The 13,574-nt window shown below is 44.0% G+C and overlaps 1 protein-coding gene across 1 annotated transcript in view; it reads right to left on the bottom strand.

Annotated features, from left to right (window-relative positions):
- The window catches only part of LOC139419326 (hydroperoxide isomerase ALOXE3-like), a 32,592-nt gene continuing 19,018 nt past the window's right edge, over positions 1-13,574 (bottom strand). The window contains exons 12-14 of the mRNA XM_071169269.1: positions 881-981; positions 612-782; positions 1-440 (exon numbers count right to left, since the gene is read on the bottom strand). Coding sequence (XP_071025370.1) covers positions 261-440; positions 612-782; positions 881-981 — 452 coding nt within the window. The 3' untranslated portion in view covers positions 1-260. The remainder of the gene's footprint in view (positions 441-611; positions 783-880; positions 982-13,574) is intronic.

The raw sequence follows: 13,574 nt of genomic DNA, 5'->3' as shown, positions 1-13,574 counted from the left end.
ATAGAAGGGTTAAGTCAAATATTATTTATCATATTTTTGTTTCAGTTCAAGTTCTAGTTCAAGTGCAACATGTATCTAACAACTGAACCAAAGTCAATTACCTAGGTTGCATTTATTAGGGCACACCGTAGAAACAGGTTGTAAAACATGCTTCAATGGAAAATGAAAACAAGTGGTTCTTATTGGACAAGTCCAGGTAGTCTCTCTCTGTGTCTGTGCATTTCTTCCATTTGGTGCCTAATAAATACGACCGATTCATTTTACAGGGCCACACTGTTCTCCACATTGTTGGGATTCAGGTAGGTATATGACAGGGGCAAAGAGACATTCCTGCCTTGGATTTCAAAGTTGTATTTTTTCAGCACATTTTGAGTTTCGTGAATCAGTTCCAGAGGGGTCTTCTCACTGAAGTGATCCTGATAGCCATTTCCAAGAGCGACCTAAGGAGGCAAGAGAGTTGATGAAATTTTAAATAACATGGAAACTGTTGTTTCATGAACCACTGAGTATATTTTAATTATGACTACTAAGGAAACGATTCGATTGGGATTGTCATGAAATGTTTTAAAGTCATAGAATATACTTTAATACAGCTTCTCTCATATACTCACATAGTCAGTGGACTGCCTGCTCAGAAGGTACACCGCTGCCATGCCATTAACGGTGGTATTGATGTCAGGGAAGGTCTTCAGCATGGTGCTCTCAGTACACTGCCCCTTAGTGGTGGGAGGTGGTTGTTGCAGAGCGTTGGGGAAGTTGGGCATCCAGCCCCCAAAATCAAACTGGAATGACAATGGCAAAATAGATCAAACTACTTTGCTTTTCCAATATAATACATCAGAAACACGGCAAACTAAAATGATACAATTGGTTTCATCACCTGTCCATTGTTGACTGCAGCATGTTGGACAGACACTGTGAAGATCACCATGGTGATAAACTTGACCAGCTCTGTCACTGAACTGAAAGACTGAGGGATTCCTGCATGGAGAAGGTACAGTAAACCACTTCATTCTGACACTGTATTGACATTTTGCTAATTACCCGGGATATAGTTTTGGAATGTTAACCATGAAAGGGAAGTTGACCTAGAATCCAGAAATTTCCAAGTGATTACATACATTGAAAATAATTTGATGGAGTTTGCCCTCCCTCTCCCTCACTCTCCCTACACTCTCCCCGTAGTGCCGAACGCAGACAGCTGCAGTATTTTTCCATGGACATTGTAGATACTTTCACCAGCTAGCACAAGGATGAAGGACTCATCTGGACAGCTGGTAAGAGCTAGCTACTATCTTTTTCTGAGAGATTTAGAGGATTACTGCAGTTTTTGTCACCTTTGCAAAAATGTTTAAGCTTATTTGCCAACGTTTTGCTACTTTCTTGGAACGTGTCTGAAGCAGAATCTCTGAATAACAGTAGCCCTGAACCTCTAGCTAATGCTAAACTAGCTGGACCATTAGACAATGTTAATCAAGCTGGACCTTTGGACAATGCTATTGACTTTGTAGCCCCCATCACTTCTCATGGGGGGCTACAAAAAGATCTACCTACCACCTGCTTTTCAAGGAGATGGCACTTGGGTTGTTTGCTTGCTGGTCTTGTCGCTTTGAAGTGGCTGTGCAGGCAATGTACAATCTGCCAGATATGGAGTTGGGCCTGTGATAGCCTCAGTATTTCCCACGCACCTAGCTGATTCAGCACTCCTATACTGGGACAGCCTTTCGCTAATGGTTCAGAAGACCTACTCTGTTGTCAAGACCAAACTCAAGGAAGCCCTTGGCCCCAAGCACTCTCTTTCAGACACATGTGAATGCTTTCCCTAGGAAGCCTGGTGAGAGCTTGGATGTGTACATTGCTGACATCACTCGTTGGTTCTGGAGGCCTTCCCAGACTATGACCACAAGGCACAGGAAGGGGTGAAGTTTCACCACTGTGGCCGGATTGGACTCAGCCTTGCAGGCGAAGATTCATGGAGCGGAGGACATCGGTGATGCCCAGCTCGTCGCAAGTTTCTTTGAAAGAACTTGTGCAGCTCTCCAACTACATGCTGCATACCCGCCAGTGGCACAGACCCCAGACTAGGTTGCTATGTTTCGTTCTAATGACACAGATGAGAAGCTCCTTCATGCTGACTCTCACTGTGAATAGCCTGAAGAGTGAAGTACACCAGCTACAGGTGGGAAACCAGAACCTCACACAGTGTTTTGGCTTCTGGGGCGACAGGACCTCCACCCCATCCAATGATGCTGCCAGAAGAGCACTCGGCTTCTCACCAGACCATCAAACTCAACATCCATCATGAGCCTACTACTCACCTGAATGCCGTGGCCCAGAGTGTCACCATCTGTAATTTATTGCCTCTCCAGAGTACTGCCAAGGCCAACGTGATTGGAGATCTGATGGTGGAAGCTGTCACTACTACTCTCTAGACTACCCACCAAGAGTTCACTACCCAGACTACAGGCACCAGTCTAATGCAAGGGACAGATGACACAACAGCCCGAGTCCACCTCCAAAGATAGAGGGATATGTGAGCCCTCATTACAGGCGCAGTGTACACTTCCAGTTCCCTGACAGACATTAGGCAGTCTAACGTGTCTGGTTCCACACAGCAGGGAAACGATCACTAGTTGTTTGTTAAGGAGCAAACTTCAGCCATTGCACCAGAGCTCCCTGTTGACACCCCACGATTCAAAAACGAAAGTGACAAGATGGCTTCCACAGAGGGTGTTTCAGCTAACATACTTACCATCTTTGAGGGAATTGAAGTGTCTGCTCTTCTTGACACAGGATCGACCATTTCCATCATCAGTGAGGATTTCAGAACTTCACATCCAGCTCTGAAAAAGCGCCCCATGAAGACATCCTTTGCATTTGCTTTCTCTGTCAATGGACAATGTTTCAACAATGTTTGGACATTCCCTGGACTTTGTCAGTATACATTTCCCCTAGGGAAAGAACATCTCAAGCATGAGTTTCAAGTTGTCAGCGGGGCCCACCATTCAGTGATACTAGGCTTGGTTTCCTGCAACAGCAACATGCCCTACTGGATATCAGTTGTGGAAGACATGCTGTACCACATCACCTTCCCTGGATGTTGCTGCACCCTCTATGAAGATAGATGACTTGTCTCCATGCTGCTGTGCTGTTTGTTGCTACTTGGCTCCCTGCCAAACTTTTCAGTTTTACTTTAATAACAGTTTAATCCAAATCTGCATTTAACACATTTAACAACGTCTTATTTTTTTCATTCAACTTTTTCACCCTGGATGCTTTATCTGGACATGGTTCTACAGGACCTCCACCAGACGAAAAAGCTAATTAGTAACATCTAACTGCAGTCGCTGTACTCATAATATACAGGAGATCTATCGCCTTATGGTGAGGATAGCCGTGTTGCAAGCCCAGCTTCAGATGCAATTGTTAGGCTGTGACAAATTGAAAACCCTAGTAATTTGTGATGCCATTACCCGCAATATTAGACTTAAAAATCATCATCCAGCGATCATACACTGTTTACCAGGGAGCAGGGCGACAGATGTAAAGGCTAACTGAAAGAGGGTGCTGGCTAAGTCTAAAACTGGTGAGCATAGAGAGTATGGGGATATTGTTATCCACATTGGTACCAACGATGTTAGGATGAAACAATCAGAGGTCACCAAGCGCAACATAGCTTCAGCGTGTAAATTCTCTAGAAAGATGTGTCGGCATCGAGTAATTGTCTCTGGCACCCTCCCAGTTAGGGGGAGTGATGAGCTCTACAGCAGAGTCTCGCAACTCAATTGCTTGTTGAAAACTGTTCTCTCTCTCTCTCTCTCTCTCCTTCCTCACCTGCTGTCTTGACCTCTGAATGCTCGGCTATGAAAAACCAACTTATATTTACTCCTGAGGTATTGAGCGGTTGCACCCTCTACAATCACTGTGATTATTATTTGACCCTGCCGGTCATCTTTGAACATCTTGAAGAACAATCTGGCCTTAAATGGCCATGCACTCTTATAATCACCCAGCACAGCCAGAAGAGGACTGGCCACCCCTCAGAATTTTTCCTAGCCACCATGCCTCTACATCTGCATTGCTTGCTGTTTGGGATTTTAGGCTGAGTTTCTGTATAGTGATGTGCTGATGTAAAAAGGGCTTTATAAATACATTGATTGAGACTAACTTGTCGTCCGCTCAAGTTCAGTCACTGAAATCGCTTCTCAAGAAGGACACAGACGTCTTCTGCAAGAGTTCAGAAGGCCAAGGTCAAACAGGCCTAATAAAACATTGTGTCCGCACTGGCAATGCCATGCCTGTCAAACATCGTGCCTACCGTGTGACACCAGACTAAAGGCAGGAAATGTAGAACCAAGTTGACAAACTCTTGAAGACAGTTGTAATCGGAGGAAGCTACATTCTTTAGGCTGTGCCAGTAGTTCTGACCCCAACAAGGACAGATCCTGTTGTTTCTGTTTGGATTACAGAAAGCTAAATATTGAGACCATCAAAAGATTCTAATCCTCTGCAGCGAGTCAACGATGCCTTGGATGGGCTGTCTGGCTCTGACTGGTTCTCAACAGTGGATCTTCAGCATGGGTACTGGCACGTGGAGCAGAGGGATCGAGAAAAGACAGCATTCACAAGAGGATGTGAGCTGTATGCCAATGAGGTGAGCTGACCAATGCTCCAGTGACATTCAAGAGAGTAATGAAGTATGTACTGTGGGGCCTCCGATGAAAAACTTCTACTTGGATGATGTCCTCATCTACATCCGTTCCTTCGAGGGAAACACCTGCAGCACCTGAAAGAAATCCTCTCCCGATTCCAAGCCAGCGGCCTGAAGCTGAACCCTGCCAAGTGTCGTCTCACCCAAGACCAGGTACTATTCCTAGAGCACATCATGTCCAAAGATGGAATTCAGCCAGAACCAAGTAATGTGCAAAATGTGAAGGACTGGCCTACTCACACATCCACAGAAGTGAGAGCCTTCCTGGGACTCTGTGGATATTACCATATAGTTTATCAAGAGCTTTGCACACCATGCTGTACTGCTAAATATGCTGACTGAAAATAATGTTCCATTCTAGTGGACTTAAGCATGCCAAGACGCATTCTCCTACCTGAAACACTCCTTGTCAGAGCCTCCCATAGTTGTCTTCCCAGACTTCACGCAGCCGTTCTACCTTTACACAGACACATCTTGCTCTGCGGTGAGTGCTGTGCTTGCCCAAAAATAGGAAAGGTGTTGTTTTTGCTAACCATGTACAAGAAGCTTTTACAGAATAAAAATAAGACCTGCTTGCAATAAGGCACTAAAGTCATACTGTCCTGAATACAAAGTGTTATGTTTAGGGAAAATCCAATACAACACAAACTGAGTACCACTCTTCATATTTTCAAGCATAGTGGTGGCTACATCATGTTATGGGTGTGCTTGTAATTGTTAAGGAAGGGGGAGTTTTTACAGAATGGAGATAAGCACATGCAAAATCCTAGAAGAACCTGGTTCAGTCTGCTTTCTGCCAGACACTGGGAGATGAATTTACCTTTCAGCAGGACAATAACCTAAAACACAAGGCCAAATCTACACTGAAGTTGCTTACAAAGAAGACTGTGAATGTTCCTAAGTGGCCGAGTGTTTTAATTTGCTATGGCAAGACCTGAAAATGATTGTCTAGCAATGATCAATAATTTTTTTATTTAACTAGGCAAGTCAGTTAAGAACACATTATTATTTACAATGTCAGCCTAGGAACAGTGGGTTAACTGTCTTACTGAGGGGCAGAACAACAGATCTTACCTTGTCAGCTCAGAGATTCAATCTGGCAACCTTTCAGTTACTGGACCAACGCTCTAACCACTAGGCTACCTGCCGCCTGACGAGCTTGAAGAATTTGGAAAATAATAATGGGCAGATATTGTACAATCCAGGTGTGCAAAGCCCTTACAGACTTACCCAGAAAGACTCACATCTGTAATTGTTGCCAAAGGTTATTCTAACATGTATTGACTCAGGGGTATGAATATGTATGTAAAGTAGATATTTCATTTTAAATAAATTTGCACAAAAAAATTGAAAACATTTTCACATTGTCATCATGGGGTATTGTGTTTAGATGGTTGAGAAAATAATAATATTTCATCCATTTTGATTTCAGGCTGTAACACAACAAAAGGTGGAATAAGCCAAGGGGTATGAATACTTCCTGAAGGCACTTTATGTGCTTGTGGTGCAGGATTACTTTTCAAAGTACGTCAACCTCTGTGCCATGAAAGACCAGCACTGTCTCTTCAAGAACTTTGTCAGTGAACATCAAATCAAATCAAATCAAATTTATTTATATAGCCCTTCGTACATCAGCTGATATCTCAAAGTGCTGTACAGAAACCCAGCCTAAAACCCCAAACAGCAAGCAATGCAGGTGTAGAAGCACGGTGGCTAGGAAAAACTCCCTAGAAAGGCCAAAACCTAGGAAGAAACCTAGAGAGGAACCAGGCTATGTGGGGTGGCCAGTCCTCTTCTGGCTGTGCCGGGTGGAGATTATAACAGAACATGGCCAAGATGTTCAAATGTTCATAAATGACCAGCATGGTCGAATAATAATAAGGAAGAACAGTTGAAACTGGAGAAGCAGCACGGTCAGGTGGACTGGGGACAGCAAGGAGTCATCATGTCAGGTATTCCTGGGGCATGGTCCTAGGGCTCAGGTCCTCCGAGAGAGAGAAAGAAAGAGAGAATTAGAGAGAGCATATGTGGGATGGCCAGTCCTCTTCTGGCTGTGCCGGGTGGAGATTATAACAGAACATGGCCAAGATGTCCAAATGTTCATAAATGACCAGCATGGGGCGCCAACCCAGACAGGATGACCACATCAGTGAATCAACCCACTCAGGTGACGCACCCCCTCCAGGGACGGCATGAGAGAGCCCCAGTAAGCCAGTGACTCAGCCCCTGTAATAGGGTTAGAGGCAGAGAATCCCAGTGGAAAGAGGGGAACCGGCCAGGCAGAGACAGCAAGGGCGGTTCGTTGCTCCAGAGCCTTTCCGTTCACCTTCCCACTCCTGGGCCAGACTACACTCAATCATATGACCCACTGAAGAGATGAGTCTTCAGTAGAGACTTAAAGGTTGAGACCGAGTTTGCGTCTCTGACATGGGTAGGCAGACCGTTCCATAAAAATGGAGCTCTATAGGAGAAAGCCCTGCCTCCAGCTGTTTGCTTAGAAATTCTAGGGACAATTAGGAGGCCTGCGTCTTGTGACCATAGCGTACGTGTAGGTATGTACGGCAGGACCAAATCAGAGAGATAGGTAGGAGCAAGCCCATGTAATGCTTTGAAATCAGCCCTTGCTTTGACAGGAAGCCAGTGTAGAGAGGCTAGCACTGGAGTAATATGATCAAATTTTTTGGTTCTAGTCAGGATTCTAGCAGCCGTATTTAGCACTAACTGAAGTTTATTTAGTGCTTTATCCGGGTAGCCGGAAAGTAGAGCATTGCAGTAGTCTAACCTAGAAGTGACAAAAACATGGATAAATTTTTCTGCATCATTTTTGGACAGAAAGTTTCTGATTTTTGCAATGTTACGTAGATGGAAAAAAGCTGTCCTTGAAATGGTCTTGATATGTTCTTCAAAAGAGAGATCAGGGTCCAGAGTAACGCCGAGGTCCTTCACAGTTTTATTTGAGACGACTGTACAACCATTAAGATTAATTGTCAGATTCAACAGAAGATCTCTTTGTTTCTTGGGACCTAGAACAAGCATCTCTGTTTTGTCCGAGTTTAAAAGTAGAAAGTTTGCAGCCATCCACTTCCTTATGTCTGAAACACATGCTTCTAGCAAGGGCAATTTTTGGGCTTCACCATGTTTCATTGAAATGTACAGCTGTGTGTCATCCACATAGCAGTGAAAGTTAACATTATGTTTTCGAATAACATCCCCAAGAGGTAAAATATATAGTGAAAACAATAGTGGTCCTAAAACGGAACCTTGAGGAACACCGAAATTTACAGTTGATTTGTCAGAGGACAAACCATTCACAGAGACAAACTGATATCTTTCCGACAGACAAGATCTAAACCAGGCCAGAACTTGTCCGTGTAGACCAATTTGGGTTTCCAATCTCTCCAAAAGAATGTGGTGATCGATGGTATCAAAAGCAGCACTAAGGACAGATGCAGAGCCTCGGTCCGATGCCATTAAAATGTCATTTACCACCTTCACAAGTGCCGTCTCAGTGCTATGATGGGGTCTAAAACCAGACTGAAGCATTTCGTATACATTGTTTGTCTTCAGGAAGGCAGTGAGTTGTTGCGCAACAGCCTTTTCTAAAATTTTTGAGAGGAATGGAAGATTTGACATAGGCCGATAGTTTTTTATATTTTCTGGGTCAAGGTTTGGCTTTTTCAAGAGAGGCTTTATTACTGCCACTTTTAGTGAGTTTGGTACACATCCGGTGTATAGAGAGCCGTTTATTATGTTCAACATAGGAGGGCCAAGCACAGGAAGCAGCTCTTTCAGTAGTTTAGTTGGAATAGGGTCCAGTATGCAGCTTGAAGGTTTAGAGGCCATGATTATTTTCATCATTGTGTCAAGAGATATAGTACTAAAACACTTGAGCGTCTCTCTTGATCCTAGGTCCTGGCAGAGTTGTGCAGACTCAGGACAACTGAGCTTTGAAGGAATACGCAGATTTAAGGAGGAGTCTGTAATTTGCTTTCTAATAATCATAATCTTTTCCTCAAAGAAGTTCATGAATTTATCACTGCTAAAGTGAAAGTCATCCTCTCTTGGGGAATGCTGCTTTTTAGTTAGCTTTTCGACAGTATCAAAAAGGAATTTCGGATTTTTCTTATTTTCCTCAATTAAGTTAGAAAAATAGGATGATCGAGCAGCAGTAAGGGCTCTTCGGTACTGCACAGTACTGTCTTTCCAAGCTAGTCGGAAGACTTCCAGTTTGGTGTGGCGCCATTTCCGTTCCAATTTTCTGGAAGCTTGCTTCAGAGCTCGGGTATTTTCTGTGTACCAGGGAGCTAGTTTCTTATGAGAAATGTTTTTAGTTTTTAGGGGTGCAACTGCATCTAGGGTATTGCGCAAGGTTAAATTGAGTTCCTCAGTTAGGTGGTTAACTGATTTTTGTCCTCTGGCGTCCTTGGGTAGACAGAGGGAATCTGGAAGGACATCAAGGAATCTTTGTGTTGTCTGTGAATTTATAGCACGACTTTTGATGATCCTTGGTTGGGGTCTGAGCAGATTATTTGTTGCAATTGCAAACGTAATAAAATGGTGGTCCGATAGTCCAGGATTATGAGGAAAAACATTAAGATCCACAACATTTATTCCATGGGACAAAACTAGGTCCAGCGTATGACTGTGACAGTGAGTGGGTCCAGAGACATGTTGGACAAAACCCACTGAGTCGATGATGGCTCCGAAAGCCTTTTGGAGTGGGTCTGTGGACTTTTCCATGTAAATATTAAAGTCACCAAAGATTAGAATATTATCTGCTATGACTACAAGGTCCGATAGGAATTCAGGGAACTCAGTGAGGAATGCTGTATATGGCCCAGGAGGCCTGTAAACAGTAGCTATAAAAAGTGATTGAGTAGGCTGCATAGATTTCATGACTAGAAGCTCAAAAGACGAAAACGTCATTTTTTTTTTGGAAATTGAAATTTGCTATCGTAAATGTTAGCAACACCTCCGCCTTTGCGGGATGCACGGGGGATATGGTCACTAGTGTAGCCAGGAGGTGAGGCCTCATTTAACACAGTAAATTCATCAGGCTTAAGCCATGTTTCAGTCAGGCCAATCACATCAAGATTATGATCAGTGATTAGTTCATTGACTATAATTGCCTTTGAAGTAAGGGATCTAACATTAAGTAGCCCTATTTTGAGATGTGAGGTATCATGATCTCTTTCAATAATGACAGGAATGGAGGTGGTCTTTATCCTAGTGAGATTGCTAAGGCGAACACCGCCATGTTTAGTTTTGCCCAACCTAGGTCGAGGCACAGACACGGTCTCAATGGTGATAGCTGAGCTGACTACACTGACTGTGCTAGTGGCAGACTCCACTATGCTGGCAGGCTGGCTAACAGCCTGCTGCCTGGCCTGCACTCTATTTCATTGTGGAGCTAGAGGAGTTAGAGCCCTGTCTATGTTGGTAGATAAAATGAGAGCACCCCTCCAACTAGGATGGAGTCCGTCACTCCTCAGCAGGTCAGGCTTGGTCCTGTTTGTGGGTGAGTCCCAGAAAGAGGGCCAATTATCTACAAATTCTATCTTTTGGGAGGGGCAGAAAACAGTTTTCAACCAGCGATTGAGTTGTGAGATTCTGCTGTAGAGCTCATCACTCCCCCTAACTGGGAGGGGGCCAGAGACAATTACTCGATGCCGACACATCTTTCTAGCTGATTTACACGCAGAAGCTATGTTGCGCTTGGTGATCTCTGACTGTTTCATCCTAACATCGTTGGTGCCGACGTGGATAACAATATCTCTATACTCTCTACACTCGCCAGTTTTAGCTTTAGCCAGCACCATCTTCAGATTAGCCTTAACGTCGGTAGCCCTGCCCCCCGGTAAACAGTGTATGATCGCTGGATGATTCGTTTTAAGTCTAATACTGCGGGTAATGGAGTCGCCAATGACTAGAGTTTTCAATTTGTCAGAGCTAATGGTGGGAAGCTTCGGCGTCTCAGACCCCGTAACGGGAGGAGTAGAGACGAGAGAAGGCTCGGCCTCAGACTCGCTGCTTAATGGGGAAAACTGGTTGAAAGTTTCTGTCGGCTGAATGAGCGACACAGGTTGAGCATTCCTTCAGCATTTCCCTCCAGAAACCGTGAGAAAGTTGTCCGGCTGCGTGGACTGTGCCAGGGGATTTATACTACTATCTGTACTTACTGGTGGCACAGACGCTGTTTCATCCTTTCCTACACTGAAATTACCCTTGCCTAACGATTGCGTCTGAAGCTGGGCTTGTAGCACAGCTATCCTCGCCGTAAGGCTAGTACAGCGACTGCAATTAGAAGGCATCATGTTAATGTTACTACTTAGCTTTGGCTGTTGGAGGTCCTGACGAATCGTGTCCAGATAAAGCGTCCGGAGTGAAAAAGTTGAGGGAAAAAAACAAAAATATAAACTGTAATTAAAAAGTAAAAACCGTAAATTTGTCAGGTAGCAAAACAGGTTGGCAACAAAACGCACAGCAACTCGAAAACAAGTCTGCAAGTTGTGACCGTGACATACCAGAGACCTTGAACACTGACAAAGAACATCAGTTTGAGGCAGACATCGTCCGAGTCCTTTGCCAGTTGCTGGGAGTTAAAAAGACCAGAACCAGCTCCTATCATCCACAATGTGATGGGATGGTGGAACAATTTAAAATCGGACACTCATCGATCTCCCAACCAAGACACTGCCCCAACAGCCTGGTGACGAGTGCCTCAACCAACTTGCCCTGGCCTACAACACCAGCACTCCCTCTACAACGGATTTCTGCCTCTTCTGTCTGACACATGGTTGAGAAGCGAAGATGTCAGCCAAGCTACTGTTCCCCTCTGGACTGCAGCGGTCCATCTCTACACCGGGATCGCCAGCAGATTATACAGCTCAACTCACCGACATGGTCCAGTCTGCCCTTTGGATCTCCCACACAGAACAGAGAACATGCTCACTTTCAACAAAAATGCAACTACGACGAATGTCATGCACATTCTCTACAACCCAGGAGACCTTGTATGGCTTAAAGACCCTACAATAGCACGTCAGAAGCTTTCACATCACTGCAAAGGTCCCTTTGATGAGTGCCTTGGATCTACAGAAGAAGACCCTGGTGTAATCTACAGGGTCAGGTACCTGCTGGACCAATCTAACAAGACCCAAGTGATCCACTAAAATTGTTTAAGACCGTACACCTCACCTGTACCCCGACCTGGAACGAATGGACCCGTGGAACACTTTCCTGCACCTCCTCGACCTCTGACCCTGACAGTCTTGTCAGGTGCCTTACCCTTCAGATCCTCAAGGCCCTGTGAGACATGGGAACACTACTTACCTGAGACGTCCCTGGATCTCCCTGTGCCTCACTAGGCCCCTTGTTAGGACCCCTCTTGCCCAGCCCATTAGACATTGACCCACCTGACCCCTCAGTAGACCAGATATCTACACCTCAACCAGCAGTACTGGAGCAAAGTTCGTCTGAGCACCCAGGTTGCCGCCAAGTTAGTCTCTTAAGTGACAGGGGAGTCTATGTACTGAAGTGAGAAGTCTACAGATCTTGTGACCTCCAGCAGTATAATTTTTTGTTATCGAATGTAGAAACGGGGATGTTTCTCTAGGGGGCGGGGGGAAGAAATGTAAGATTATTGTATGAGAGTTATTTTCTAAGCCACTGTTGTTAGTCCTACAGTGTGGTGAATTGGAACGGTAATTGATTATCTACCTTGCAACTACTTTGCGCTATTCTGATTGGTCAGATTTGGTTAATTGTTGGAAGAGAACAGGAAGAATGGCAGTTCATGAATGCTTGTAACAGTGTTCAGTTAACGATTTAAAAAAACAAAGAGTAATCAGTCTCCATCCAGTTTGTATCCACAAAGAGAGTCATCCATCCACCATTGACAGAACCATCAAATCCCATTAGTTTGTGTAACTATGTTTCCATCCACAGCTTTTATGTAAGTCACACCGTATAAAAAAAACAGCTGTGATGAAAACAGGACGTTTCGGTACAATTACAATCGACATTGTGGGATATTTTTGTGTCGGTCAAATTAATTATGCAAAAAAATGGCAGTGGAAATATATTTTGTGCAAATATTCATATAATAACCATCATATCCAAGCAAACTTTGAGTCACACAATGATATGGTGTGTGGTCCACTACGACTTGGTTATTGTGGGAAGTTTATAGAGCTGCAACGGGCCTGGCCTCGCTTTCCGTGGTTATGGTTCCAGGAACTGACACCGCCACTCATTTTTATCATACATATCAATTATGATGAACTTCCCAGCGTGGTGAAAGTGCACGGTGATGAGCTTGATGCTACTTTCCAAGAAATATCGAGGGGTTTATTCTGGTGACATGATGATAGATGCTTGACTACCGTTTGGCAGATAAAAATCCATAATAATCTCATAATGTAGACTACCCCCATCCTCACTGTACCTGCCAGCTGTTGGCTAGAGCACACGTGCCAAGACCAGAGTAGGCACATTTGCTATTTAACGCAACAGTTTGTGACAAAACTATCGATAGAGTTAAAAAAGTGATGGAAACACATTGAACTTGAGATTTAAAAAAAAAAAAAAAAATGTGAAAAAGTACATTTTGTCATCATGCACTGATTTGTATTGCAGATACAAGTCCATTTGGTGGAAACACCACTGGTGGGAAAATTAGAAAAAATATTTTAGAATATTCACATGAAAATCTGATGCCAATTGGTTTCAAACCTACAGTAGATACTGTATGGAATCACTTGGAATTTTCTGGATATTACGTTTCTGAATATTACGTATTATCAGAAACATTCATCAACAAATCAGATCTGTACATTTGTATTGCACTGATGTAGTCTTGTGA

This window comes from Oncorhynchus clarkii, chromosome 10 (assembly GCF_045791955.1).
Source record: "Oncorhynchus clarkii lewisi isolate Uvic-CL-2024 chromosome 10, UVic_Ocla_1.0, whole genome shotgun sequence".
Classification (NCBI taxonomy): domain Eukaryota; kingdom Metazoa; phylum Chordata; class Actinopteri; order Salmoniformes; family Salmonidae; genus Oncorhynchus; species Oncorhynchus clarkii.
This window is presented reverse-complemented; position numbering and strand designations above follow the sequence as displayed.